The sequence below is a fragment of the Microtus oregoni genome, unplaced genomic scaffold, assembly GCF_018167655.1.
Source record: "Microtus oregoni isolate MIOR12 unplaced genomic scaffold, Mior012 000022F_ref0000154, whole genome shotgun sequence".
NCBI classification, from domain to species: Eukaryota; Metazoa; Chordata; class Mammalia; order Rodentia; family Cricetidae; genus Microtus; species Microtus oregoni.
The window spans coordinates 11,228,199-11,242,846 of NW_024543081.1; the positions used below are offsets into that span (position 1 = coordinate 11,228,199).

The following is a 14,648-nucleotide window of genomic DNA, read 5'->3' on the forward strand; positions in this document are numbered from 1 at the left end:
TCCGCCTGCTGTCTCCTTTTTATCTGAAACACAGGAAAGCCTCCTTTCCCAGATCTCTAAACAGCATCCAGCCCTGAAGGTGGCTCCTTCCTATTGAGCTCTAGGCAAAGGGAAGTAAAAAACTCCTGGGGCCTGATGTAGCCACCTCCAAGAAGAGATGAACGGGACAGTTTACATTCGAGGGCAAGGTCTGAGCAGGGAGGATAAAATGGTGCACCCCATCCCTTCCTGAGCACGTGAAATCTAAGGATTTGGTCTTGTGAGATTCACTTTCTTTTTGGTTTGCTTCTCCTAAGTGTTTATTTCCTTTGACACTGGTGGCCCAGGGCAGTTTTCAGGGTAGTCTCCACCCTAACAAGGTCCAAACTATGAAAGGCACAGAAAGAAGAGATAACGAGCTGCATTGTTTTCATATGAATTATAGATTTATATGTTTACTTATTCATGAACTCGGTACTTCATGTGTTCCAAGCACAAGCTCTATCACCGATTTACACCTCCATTCCAAGGAGCTCTGCTGTGGGAAAATTCTCCTGTACACTGTAAAGAGTTGTCACTTGTATTGGTTTAATAAAACGCTGATTGGCCAGTAGCCAGGCAGGAAGTATAGGCAGGGCAACCAGACTAAGAGAATTCTGGGAAGAGGAAAGGCAGAGACAAGAGTCACCAGCCAAATGCAGAGGAAGCAAGATGAGAAAGACTCACTGAGAAAAGGTACCAAACCACGTGGTTACACATAAACAAGAATTATGCGTCAATTTAAGTTGTAAGAGGTAGTTAGTAATAAGCCTGAGCAATAGGCCAATCAATTTATAATTAATATAAGCCTCTGTGTGTTTCTTTGAGACTGAGCAGCTGCAGGACCAGGTGGACAGAAACTTCTGTCTACAGAGCTTCATGTTAGACAAAACTGCCAAGTACATGGTTGGTATTACAAGACTGAGTCTGGAGTGGTCAGAAGTGAAGTGTAGACTTGACTCATCAGCATATAGGTAGAGGCTACCAGAATCTGGGATAGGTGACCAGCTCAGGAGAGATGCACTGAGTGAAGACAGCTTCAGACAGAGCTCTGCAGAATACCACCCTTCAAGACCTAGCCAGGGCACAGGGAAATCTCTAAGGGACTCAGAAGGAGCATCAGAAGAAGGGTGAGGAAAATCGAGAGATGGCATACCTTAAACCAAGAGTGGGCCACTAAAAAGAAAGAGGACAGCCATCAATATCAACAGGTCACTTAAGATGATTACCAGCAAGCCAGCGGTAATCAGGCAGAGACATCCTTGTTATAATGGTGATGCAGTGTTAAGGAGCATCAGGGCCTGAAGCCAAAGGGTGGAGGAATTGATGAGATGGAGGTGAAAAGCTGGAAGGAAACAATTACTTCTAAGAGTTGGGCTGTGTCAAGGAGGGAAATCAAAACATAAAGAGCAGGAGGCAGGGACTCGGGAGCCCGTAGGTAAAAGGAGAAGGCCTTCAGAGCAATTAGAGAATAGTGCGCAGGGCTTACACTCACACACAAAAACCAATCTCTCTCTCTCTCCTTCTCTCTCTCCCTTCTTCCTTCTCCTGCTTTTGTTCTTCTCCTTCTCCCTCCTTCTTTAAACTCACTGTACGGTAGAGGATGACCTTGAACTTCCGATCCTCCTGCCTCCACTTCCCTAGTGGTGGGATTACTGCTGCTCATCACCATGCTCAGTTTATGCAAACTGGGATGAAACCATGGGCCTCCGGCATGCTAGGCAAGCACTCTGTCAACCGAGTTGCATCTCCCCAGGCCTGCTGTCCTTGAATGCAGAAATGAATGAATGCACCCACCAGCAAAATGAGGAGGATGCTAGGCGTGCTTCTGAGCATCTGGAACAGGGCTGCCAAGCTGGCAGGAAGGACGGCACATCCAGGAGACGAGTCGTGATCTAGGTTCTCATAGTTGCACTCTTCCCAAGAAAACCAAAGCTCCAGGACACGATACCCGAACCTGCTCATCAGCTCTGGGTAGAGCAGGAAGAGCCTGAGCAGCAGTGGGTGATGGGTGTAGACCAGGCGCAGGTCAGAGATGCCTTCTAGGAATTTCCTGATTGCACTGATCACAGTCTGGAGGGAGAAGAGAGCAAATGAATAGACCTTGCAGAGGACCTGAAACCCCAAAGAGGTAACCAATGACTGAGGTATCTCAGCATCCCAGGGCATCTCGCTGATCATCCCAACGGCTTGGAGAGAAAACCCCACAGTGCTTGGCTCTAACAGCAATTCTCAGGCAGGAGCGATTTGCTCCCTGTGTGATGTCTGGTAGGGTCTGGAGATGTTTCTCGTTGTCACGACAGGGGAAGTGCTTCTGGCATCTACTGGGGAGACTGCAGGGATGCTGTTAGATACCCTACAAAGCCCAGCAAAGATCCTCCCAGGGGAAAACCCCAATGCAAGATAAAGTAGATCTGGGGCTGAGGAGCCCAGGCCTGTCATGGCACCTCAGTGTAAGATGATTATCAATATTTCTGTCTGTCTCCTACCCCAGACTGAAAGTGCACCTAGCAGTGGGTCTGCCTCAGAAGGGAGAAAGCAGATGTGTCATGTACTAAACACTAGTAACCACTCCCTTCCCATGGAAAACTGATCAGCATTCAAATTCCTTATAGTCTTGACAGTAAAGAGTAACAGAAAGGCTGAATTTTATTGGAAACTGCTCAGGAGATCAGTAAGACATACCCAAGTGTGTCTGTGAGGGCATTTTCAGAAAGCCTAATTACGGCCGGGCGATGGTGGCGCACGCCTTTAATCCCAGCACTCGGGAGGCAGAAGCAGGCAGATCTCTGTGAGTTCGAGACCAGCCTGGTCTACAAGAGCTAGTTCCAGGACAGGCTCCAAAGCCACAGAGAAACCCTGTCTCAAAAAACCAAAAAAAAAAAAAAAAGCCTAATTACGTAGGGGGAGGGAGGGAAGAGCACCCTGAATGTGAGTATTACCATCCGAGAGGGTGGGGGCTCTCGGATGGTAATAAAGGGGAGAAAAGGGAAAAAGGTGATGGCACGCGCTTCCAATCCAGCAGAGGCAGGCGGACGTCTGAGTTCAAGGCCAGTCTGGTCTACACAGTGAACTTCAGGACAGCCAGCGCTACTCAGAGAGACCTTGACTCAAAAAAAAAAAAAAATCAAGATAGGTTGTGGCTGAGGTAGCTTTGTGAGTCCAGCAGATGCCTCCGTGGTCAAGAGCATCAGTTGGTCTTGCAGAGGATCTGAGTTCAATTTCGGACAACTAACAACCATCTGTAACTCTAGTTCCTGGCCTCCAAGGGCTTCTACACACATAAATAAACATACATCTTTTTTATTTTGTTTTGTTTTCCTGAGACAGGGTTTCTCTGTGCAACCCTGGCTGTCCTGGAACTTGCTCTGAAGACCATGCTGGCCTCAAAGTCACAGAGAGTAAAAGGGATTAAAAGTGTGTGCCACCAGCACCCAGCTAATAAGTTTTTTAAAAATAGAGGGAGAGCTCAATTGGCTTGCTTAGCCTGTACGAGGCCCTGGGTTCTATTCCCAGCACTGTATAAACCAGGGGTAGTGACAGATGCCTGTGATCCAAGCTTTGAGGAAGTAGAAACAGGAGAATCAGAAGTTCAAGAATGTGATTAGCCAGATAATGAGTTCAAGGCCAACCACAGGAGCTGCTGATTCAAAAAAACAAAAAAGTCAAGATCATGAACTATTTTTATTTTAGGAAAAAAGAGAGAGGGAACCAGCAAGTAAATGTGATATGTAGTTTTGCACTGTATCTCAGAGTGGAGAAAAATTGCTACAAAGAACATTATTAGTTTAAGTAGTAAAATTTGGTGACTAAGGTTGTATAGCTCAGTAGTAGATTGTTTCAATAGCGTGTCTAAAAAGCAGCAGGTTCAATCCCCAGCAGTGAAATTTTCACCCCAAAAAGTGAAATTAGACAACCGACTTAAGGATTGAGTATAGCAATAGTATCTCTAGATTTTGTTTGCTTGAGACAGAGCCTCACCCAGATTGGCCCAGAACTTACTATGTAGTCTAAGCTGGCCAAGACCTTCCTGCCCTAGATTCTCAAAGTATATAAATAAAATAAAATGATATAAATAAAATATTGTGGTGATAGGCATGACGGTGCACTCAGAAAGCTAAGGCTGGGGGATTATTTCAAGTTTGAGGACAGCCAGAGTTAGAGCATGAGACCCTGTCGTAACTCCCCTAAATCAGGCTGTGGTTGTGAATTACCATTTACATATTTATGGAAAAATTAAGATAAGACTATAGCTCAATAGAGTGCTGGCCTGCCATGTAAAGGCTGTAATTTTTTTGAAGTATTATATAACATTATGGATTCGTGCCTAAAAGGGAAAGCCCGGAGTCTCATTCAGTTCCTTCTTGGCTCCCACACCAGCAGCAGATGTGAAAAAGACCCAGCAATCCAGCCTTGCTACACACCAATTGAGAAGCCACTGGGACTGCTCCCGTCATGCCTTTCTCCTCTGTGTCTCTGGCAGTCACAGAAGTCCAGAGTCATCCACTTGGGGCTCAGGACACACCCTTTCCTGTCCTCCTGTCCTGTCTTACTAAGCTCCCCAAACTGTGCACTGTGCCCTCTGACCCAATGCACAAACAGTTACTGAAAAATTCTGTGTTTTCAAACTTCTCTGAACACCCCCTCCCCTCTGCTACTTCGATTCCTTTCCAAACACTCACTGGCTTGGCCTTTAGCCTCTTGAGTGGAAGTGTTTTCTGTCCCACCTTCCCTACTTCCAGAACCCTGAGTTCTAAATTCTGTGACTTCCTCCCAGTTTCTTCCACCTGCCTCAGCTATTCATGTCTGTGGTTCTGTCCACTCAAGCCTGAAAACCTGGGTTCAGTCCCTGAGGGCCACACAGTGAAAGGAGAGAACCCACTCCTGTAAGATGTCCTGTGACCGCCACAGGACTTCTGTAGCATGTGTGTTTCTAGCTTCTGTGCAGACTACGTGCATGCTGGTACAGACATACATGGAGGCAAAACACCAATACACGTAAAAAAAAGATGCAGCAGGTGTGAAAATATAAGAAACTCTTTTTATTTCTTTTTTGAAAACTGCTAATTAAAGAGAAAGAATCACCGGGTGGTGGTGGCTCACACCATTAATCCCGGGAAGCAGAGGCAGGTGGATCTCCGTGAGTTCGAGACCTACAAGAGCTAGTCCAGGACAGGATCCAAAGCTACAGAGAAAACCTGTCTCGAAAAACCAATGAGAGAGAGAGAGAATATCCCAGCTGGGGATACAGCTCAGTGGTGGAATGCATGCTCGCTTACATGAGGTCCTGTGTTTCATTCCTGGCACCCAAAATAGGAACCAATCATTCCAGCTATTTCCTATGCAATCTACCCTTGAGAGTGAATGAGTACTCTAGTTAATAACTGTCGAGGGCAGGGCACGGTGTTTCTACCTGTGAACTCAGCACCCAGGAAGTGTGTTCAAGGCTATTATTGGCTATACAGGAAGTTGAGTGAGTTGAGTTCCAAGCCAGTCTCAACTAAATGAGACCATGTCTGAAAACAACAAAGACTAAATAAAGAATATTAAATTCAGGCCGGTGGAATGACCCAGAAGGTCAAAGTCCATGCTGTCCAAGACTGACCGTCTGAATTTGATCCCTGGAACTTGTTTAAGGGTGGAAGGAGAGAACCAGTACTACAGAGTAGTCCCCTGACCTCCACACATACGCTTCAGCATATGTGCACGCACTTAACACAGACAACATGCACACATATACACTCACACAATAATAGCCAAGCTTTTAATCTACAAACAAAAAGAATGCTAGAATTAGGATAGTATTGTGTGGAAATCTCCAGTGAAGTAATGAGTGTAGGCAACAATCACTGGAGGCTGCTGATAACCCACAAAGACAAGCAATGGGACCCTGTGTGCTAGACCGTACAGAGTCATGTCATGTTCTTTATGCTTCTATTCCAATGAAACTTAATCTCTTTACATCACATTTGGACCAGTATCAATTTAAAAAAAAAGAATAAAAGTTAATTGGTGTCACACACCTTTAGTCCCCAAACTCAGGAAACAGAAGCAGCCAGATCTCTTAGACTTTGAGGCCAGTGAGTTCTAAGCTAGCCAAGGGTACATAGTAAGACCTTGTCTCAAAAAAACAAAATCAAAAACAAAAAAAATCGTTACTGTAGACCAGTGATACAGCACTTGCCTAACATATGCAACACACTGAATTCAATACCCAGCACTGAAAAATCAAGTAAACAGAGCAATAAAAACAGTCTGTGGTAACCAGGCAGGGGATGAACATGCTTTTTTTTTATGCTTTTTTTTTTTAAAGATTTATTTATTTATTATGTATACAACATTCCTTCCATGTATGTTTGTATGCCAGAAGAGGGCACCAGATCTCATTATAGATGGTTGTGAGCCACCATGTAGTTGCTGGGAATTGAACTCAGGACCTCTGGAAGAGCAATCAGTGCTCTTAACCTCTGAGCCATCTCTCCAGCCCCCATGAACATGCCTTTAATCCTAGCACCTGGCAGGCAGAGGCAGGCGGATCTCTGTGAGTTCAAGGCCAGCTTGGTCTACTGACCTAATTCTAGGACAGCCAGGGCTGTTACACAGAAAAATCCTGTTTGAAAAAAAAAAAAAAACACCTATATATTCTTAGGTAAAAACTGAGAAGTTCACAGTCAAGAAATTGAAGTGGGGTTGGAAAGCTGGCTCAGTGGTCAAGAGTACTTCCTGCTCCTCCAGAGGACCAAGTTCTGTTCCAGCACCTAAGTCACACAGCTCACAGCTGCCTCCAGGGAATTTGACATCCTCTTCTGGCTTCCACAGGCTACCACACAGTTGTGCTACACATTCACTTAGATACACACACACAACAATAAAAATAAGATACATTAAAAAAAAAAGACATAGAAGCAAACTTCTAAGAAAAACATTCTGTTATGAGTTAGACACTGTTCTTGATTTCCGGGACTGAGAAAACTTGTACAATACAACTATCACCACCATTAAAGTAGGTGGAAAGTTTAAAAAAAAGATCCAATAGCCAGGTGTGGCAGAGCATTTAATTCTAGTTTCTTGGAAGAGTGAGTCAGGAGAATTCCAAGTTTGGGACCCACCTATGCAATTTAGTGAAATCCTGTTTCAAAATAAAATAAGAAAAAAAAAGTCTAGGAATATAGTTGAGTAGTTGAGCATAGCATGTGGAAGGCCTTAGGTTCAATCTCTAGAACCACCTTATATATACACACATAAACAGAGAGAGAGAAGAGAGAGAGGGAGGGAGGGAGAGAGAGAGAGAGAGAGAGAGAGAGAGGAGATACACAATCAGTCCAACTAACAATGGCCACTCAATTTGATGCGTTGTCATCATAGCTCCCTCAAAGCACAGAGGTGGCACCAAGGACAGGCCTGTGCACCTAGAGAAAGTTATTTTCATTTTTTTATTTTTTGGCAGGGGTTGTTGTTAGAGGCAGGCTACCCAGGCTGGCCTTTATCGTCTCCACCTCACTAGCATTATAGGTGTGATCCCACGTCTGGCTTAGCTACTTTCACTTCTGTCTCCATTTTCTTACCTATAAAATGGAAATCACAATCTCCACCAGCCAGGGCTGTCGAGAGAATTAGTGAGTTTATAGGTTTGCCGTGTGTCAGCACTGTCCTCTCTTGTCCCACGGCACTTCAGCTCAGCCTCGCTCTGCCATCCCTGTCTACACAGATCATCACGCTCTCCCAAAGACCATAGAGGAGAGCCCCAGGCCTTCTCGTTCGTACCTCGCCCAGTGCGCTGTCCCTGTCCTGGCACACGGCCAGCAGGTAGAGGGAGGCTTTGCAGGCCGCTGGCGGAGGGCACTCGCCCTGGTCCTGCAGAGACAAAAGGAAGCTCTGCACAGCCACAAATAACTCTGCCTCCGGGACAAACCTGTTGACCAGAAGAGCCTGAGTGAGAAAGGCAGAGCTGCTGGCCGGTGCAGCCTCCTGTCCTGCGGCCCCATTCTCCCTGCGCTCAGCGTTCGTCCCCAGCACACCCACAGCCTGGTCATTCTGGGCACAGTGTGTTGTATAGACTTTCAAAGCATTGTCACACATGTGCAATACAAATGCGCTCAAATGCGTGTGCACAGATGAACACAGACACATGCACACATGCATTCCGCAGAACTGGGTTACAGATAAAAGCCCCAGGACTCACTACTGGTGGGGCGCCAGCTCTGAGAACTGACCTGTCATCATGGATATGAGCCAGGTAGAAGAGGAGCAGGATGCAATACTGTCTCTGGCGTGCAGCGGCCTCCACATACTGGCGATCTGACAGGAAGGCGAGGCTTTCTCCGGTCCTGCTGCTTATCTGGGGCAGTCCATGCTGCAGGAACTCAGACACTGCACTGAGGTCTGGGAGGCAGCAGGTAGGGGAAGGCGGCAAAGAGAACACAGGAAAGCAGGTGATGGTGCCTGAGGACCACTGCTACACAGACTGACGGGTGAGGACCACAGCTGAAGGGGGGGGGGGGGGGGGGTAAGGCAATAAAACTTCCCGGTGATGCTTCAGCAGTGAGTGGAGACAGGTTAGAGAATGAGCGACTAGAAGCGGGCATCCAAGCTAAAGGCCAGCTGAAGGAACACACCCTGCCAAGGCCAAGTTCTAAACATGCAGAGGGGATTCCCAGAACAACATGGTAGCACAGCCCATCAGGTGTTCTAACTCCAATTCAATTCCTTCTCCCGCAACAAACTCCAGAATGTGTATGATAATGAGGTGAGTGTCCTTGAGCCTCACACGTCCACCGCCCTCTCCTCTGATACACACAGGAAAAGGAAATAAAGTCACGAGTGTGAGAGTAAGTCAGCTGCTCCCCCTGGCATTCTGAGCTCTGACAAGTGCTCAGTGCCCAAGGGAACTGGGCAGGGGGGCTTCCTTTTGTTCTGACAAGTGAGGGAGTGTGAGAGGCCAGCCACAGTGATAAGGCTGCCAAAAGTCTCCGTCACCATAACGGAGGCACTGAGGTCTTCTCTCTGCAAGTTATGCCTGAGCAGCAGACTGCTGGGAACCATTAGGCCAAAACTGGCCAGTGTAATGAAAGAAACAGGCCCCAAGACATGGCTGGAAGTAATAAAATGCTTGCCTGGACTCCTGTCTGTCTCGGCATGGTATCTGAGAAAGGGAATGGACCCGGGAGATAGGGGATGACCCAGTCTTCATCGTGATAAAAGGAAGAAACACTTTCAACACCAAGTCTAACCCACAAAGACAGAATAACATGAGTGCATACATAAAACAGTGATTGTCCTATGTTATCTCAAATGATAAGTCTAGAATAGGGGAATTTCATAAGAAATAACCCTGCAATCATTGTCTGTCTACCTGTGCCTCACCAGGCATAGGGGAAAAATTCAGGGAACCAACAAAAGAGAAGGTTCTAACAAGAGGCCTACACTCACTGTTCTTCCTGCGTGGGTCCTGCATGGCTCTCCTTTGGTCCCCTGTCTGACATAGCCTCCTCTCTTCTGTCTTCCTCCATCCCTTTGCCCACTTTTATTTCTTTCATAATGCTATGCCTGATGTTGCATTTATTGTGTAACACCTGCCTTTCTCACTGAAGAGAAAGGGCCTTGTCTCCCCAGCTCTTTCACTAGCACCTGGCACAAAATGTATGCACAAGAACTACTTCATGAATGAACGAACAAAGAAATAGAACGGACTATTCGGGAGACACTGAGTCCTGGGCTGATGCAGACCAGGAGGGTGTTGGTGTGGGGATGGGGTGGCGCAAAGGAGACAGGTGAGAGAGAGGATTTAGACCCAATAGACTCCAGGGTCCTTCTCAACCTTCCAGAGACTAACATCCAGGAACCTTGGATCCCATCAGTGACTCTACTGTTATTCCACGTCCTTAGAAATCATTCTAGAACTCCATCAGTGTACCTTCTAGCAATGTGGTCTCATTGCATTGACTTATTATACAGCCAATCAGCAAGACTAGCAGACTGAGAACTGTCAAGGGACTCAAGGGTGGTCAGATCACTTCATCTTACCTTCTTGGGACAATGGTTCTGTCTTCTCTGGAGCTGAGAGCAGATTGAGGCACATGTAGTAGAGGAAACTGGAACACACCTGATTGAGGGATGAGTGACTTGAAGGGGGAAATAAGAACAAAAGAGGCAGCATTACTACTGGGGCTCCAACACCATTAGCCCCAGCATGTGCTAAGACATCACTGCCTTGTGCCAGAGCCCAGTGAAAGTCTAATCATGGCTACAGCAGAGGAGACCCTAAGGTGGTTAGAAAAAGTAAGTAGCTGGGGAGGGGGAGTGGAGAGATGGCTCAGTGGTTAAGGGCATTTGCTGATCTGGCAAAGGACCCAGGTTCTGTTTCCAGCACCCATAATGGACAGCATTCAACCACCACTTCTAAGGGCTCCAATGCCATATTTTGCCTCCATGGGCACAGCACACATACAGACAAGTAGGTACACGCACACACACACACACAAAATAAAAATCAAAAATATTTAAAAGTAAATATGTAACAGCTGCCACATTTGCAACATGCACCTGCTCCTGTGCGATCATTGAAAGCTTCCTGAAACATACACTAAGGAAGGCTGCCCAAACATACAACACACAAAATACACTAAGGAAGGCTGCCCAAACATACAGGGCTGAAGAGTAGTACAAATGTAAGAAGTGACCTGACATGGAAGTACATATCCATAATTCCAGCTCTCAGAAGGCTGAGGCAGGAGGATCCAGCCTGAGGTAGACAATTTGCAAATAAAAGAAAAGAAGAAAGAAAGAAAAGGAAGAGGAAAGAGGAGGATGAAGAAAGAAGAGGAAGAAGGAAGAAGAGGGAGGAGGAAAAGGAAGAGGGAGGAAGAAGAGGAAGAAGACACTGAAGTGCAGTTCTGACCTTGAACCCAGACTGACTCCTGAATAATCTTGACTGTGAGCATTCTATTCAGAGCTACGGAAGGAGAGCCGCCACGTGTGACACTGTGATCACTTTGTAAGCTCTGGACAGTGGCAAATTCCAGATGGGAAGGTACAGAAGGAAGATCTAGAAAACTAGCAAGACACTGAAATACTGACATCCACTCTGAGCAAAAATTGATCCTCTGAAATCACTGGGCTGGCAATAACTACAAGTTGATAAATACTGTATCCTTTCGCCTCTGCAGGCCTCAGTTTCTCCATTAACTAGATTACACAAATGATCTCCAAGAGCCTGCGGTGTTTATCTTTCCTTGTGAACTTGACACAACGTAGGCTCTCCTCCAAGAGTTGGTGAGAAGTTGTCTGTATTGGGTTAGCCTTTGGGCATGTCTTTGAAGGTTGTGTTAACTAAGTTAACCGGTGCAGGAAGACCCAGCCCACTGTGGGTGGCACCGTTTCTAGGTAGGGAGCCCTGAACTGTATTAGAATAAAGAAAGTGGGCTGGAGATGGATTAATGGTTGAGAGTGCTGGCTGCTCTTCTAGAGGTCCTGAGTTCAATTCCCAGAAATCACATGGTGGCTCATAACCATCTGTAATGAGATCCAGCGCCTTCTTCTGGCCTGCAGGCATAGATGCAGGTAGAACACTGCATACATAATAAATAAAAAAGAATAAAGAAAGCCAACAGTGTGAGCAGCCAAGCAAGCACACATTCATTTTTCTCTCTTCTTGACTGTGGATACGATGTGACCAGCTGTTTGAAGGACCTGCCTTAACTTCCCTATTCTAAGCTGAAACAAGCCTTTTCTCCCCCACGTTGTTTCTGCCAGGGTGATTTATCGCAGCCACAGAAACGAAACGAGGACAGAGCTCTCCCAATTTTGATGTGACGGCTGCCCTATCACACATCACCTTTCCGTGGCAGACGAATCTCAACTCACAGAAGCATCTTCAGCTCGTGTGTCAGTTGCTGGGCAACACTGACACGGTTTCCAACACACCAGGGTCCCACGACTAAACCACCAACCAGACACTCCCGCTTGTCTGAGCAGAACTTTTTTGGCCCCTGCTGTCCAGTTCTGCAGGAAGCCATACGTACCTCTGGCCATTGCAGAACTTGGCCTTCAGCTCCAGGGCCAGCCGTATGAATGATGAGTCAGCTTTGGGGAAGTGGGGGGAAAAGCAGAGCTGTTTAAACCAGGCTTGTCACAGACACTTGCAGGTGTTGGTGTCAGGGTATTGGTTTTGTAGTCATGGGGCCCAGCTCACCAGGATCTAGTAGTAGTTAACTTCTGAGACTCTGTTTTCATTATCTGCCCCTTATAGGTTGGGAATAAGTACATCTTTTGTTTGTTTGTCTATTTTTAGAGACAGGGTCTCACTGTGCAGCCCTCAGCTGTCCTGGTACTGGCTCAGTGGCCTCGAACTCACAGAGACACACCTGCTTCTGCCTCCCAAGTGTATGCCACTACCACCTGGTGGGAATAGCACACCTAACAAATGCTTGCTGGATCTCTCTCTCTCTCTCTCTCTCTCTCTCTCTCTCTCTCTCTTATGTTCTATTATAAAATGGTACTTTCTGCAGGCACCAGAAAGGACCTTGTTGCTTCTACCTTGTCTCATCTTTGTAGAAAACAATCTAGCTTCAGACTCAGAAAGAAGAGTGGTTGTCATTGTCTTATTCCTATCTCTAAACTGTCTATGTGAAGGAGACTGGATCTCAGGCCACAGACCTGACAACAGCTTCTGTCTTAGCTAGTGACCCTGGCCTAGCTTCCACTGCAAAGTTTCTCCTAGGCTTCTCCCTCAGATTGGCTTTCACTCCCAGCATCCAATTCAAGTGGCTCACAATTATCTGTAGCTCCAGGGAGTCTATGCCCTCTTCTGGCCTCTACCTGCAGTTATGAGCAAATACCCTACACACATAACACACACACACAAACACACACACACACACACACACACCTCAAAAACAATTGTTAAAAAGGAAAGAATGCTCTAAATACACAGTCACGGGATTACTTGTAACCCCGGGCAAGTTCCTATGTCTCCCTGATAACTCAGTTTATCCATCACTTCAGTGAAGACTACATGTAATTCCCATGAGTTTTTAATCCATCAATATATGTAAAGCATATCAAATAGTGTCTCAGACAGTGATGGGGAAACCTTGTTAGCCAATTATCTTTAAGAGGTGGATCTAAGTTAAGGCGTGGCTTTCTGGGACCGGGAGAGAAAAGAAAAAAAAATTACTCTCTCTGTGTGATTCCTGCGGGGCACAACTGAGCTTGGACTTCTCATTCCTGTTTCGGAGTTTTCCCCTTGTAATAAATAAAAATATAATTGTTTTATCCTTTAGCTAGCCTGGTTATTTCCTGAATCGAGCTAATTTCTACAACACAGTAAGAACTTAAATTATTGAGGATGGAGAAGGCAAAAAACAAAAACAAAAACAAACAAAAAAAAAAAAAAAAAACAGAGGCCAGGTGGCTCAGGCACTTGCTACCAAGACTGATCACCCAAGTTGAATCCTCAGGACCCACACAATAGAAATGGAGAGATGATTTATGTAAGTTATCCTTTGATGCACACATATACACATGACAGAAAGGAAGGAAGGAAGGAAGGAAGGAAGATGATAGATGGCTAGTTGGATAGATAGATAGATAGATAGATAGAGAGAGAGAGAGAGAGAGAGAAATGGAAGGAACCTCAATGGACCACTAAATAGTAGCTTCTATACAGAGTACAACGGCTCCCTTAGAAGACACTTGGAAGTATATTAAGACCTTTCTCAGTGGCCTCCAGTACTCAGAATCAGAGATCCTGGGGGCTGGAGAGATGACTAAGCATCAAAGTGCATATTCTGTTTTTGTAAAGATTCTATGTTCAGTTCCCAACACCCATGTCAGGTGACCCATAACTGCTTGTAACTCCAGCTTCAGGGGATCCACCTTCACTCACATGCACACAACCACATGTTTCATCCATAGCCACACACACACACACACATCCACCCTCCCATATCCACACACCCACACAAACATCCACACACTCATACACCCACCCATCCATATCCACACACACACACACACACACACAACCACACACAACCACACACCCACCCATCCATATCTACACACATACACACACACAAACTTCCACACACCCATATCCACACACATACACCCACCCATCCATATCCTCACACACATTCACACACACACATCCACCCACCCACCCATATCCACACACCCATATCCACACACAACCACACACCCACCCATCCATATCCACATGCACACACACATCCACACACCCACCCATCCATAGCCACACACCAGCACACACCAGCACACACATTTACACACCCACACACATCCACCCATCCATAGCCACACACCAGCACACACCAACACACACATTTACACACCCACACACATCCACCCATCCATAGCCACACGCACACGCACACACACACCCACCCATCCATAGCCACACACCAGCACACACCAACACACACATATACACACCCACACACATCCACCCATTCATATCCACACGCACACGCACACACACACACACCCATCCATAGCCACACACCAGCACACACCAACACACACATTTACACACCCACACACATCCACCCATCCATATCCACACGCACACGCACACACACACCCACCCATCCATAGCCACACACCAGCAC

At 46.3% G+C, this 14,648-nt stretch overlaps 1 protein-coding gene across 1 annotated transcript in view; it reads right to left on the reverse strand.

Annotated features, from left to right (window-relative positions):
- Nucleotides 1-14,648, reverse strand: part of Mei1 (meiotic double-stranded break formation protein 1) — a 61,394-nt gene that overhangs the window by 14,516 nt on the left and 32,230 nt on the right. The window contains exons 16-20 of the mRNA XM_041672379.1: nucleotides 12,039-12,099; nucleotides 10,042-10,139; nucleotides 8,232-8,400; nucleotides 7,783-7,930; nucleotides 1,816-2,091 (exon numbers count right to left, since the gene is read on the reverse strand). Coding sequence (XP_041528313.1) covers nucleotides 1,816-2,091; nucleotides 7,783-7,930; nucleotides 8,232-8,400; nucleotides 10,042-10,139; nucleotides 12,039-12,099 — 752 coding nt within the window. The remainder of the gene's footprint in view (nucleotides 1-1,815; nucleotides 2,092-7,782; nucleotides 7,931-8,231; nucleotides 8,401-10,041; nucleotides 10,140-12,038; nucleotides 12,100-14,648) is intronic.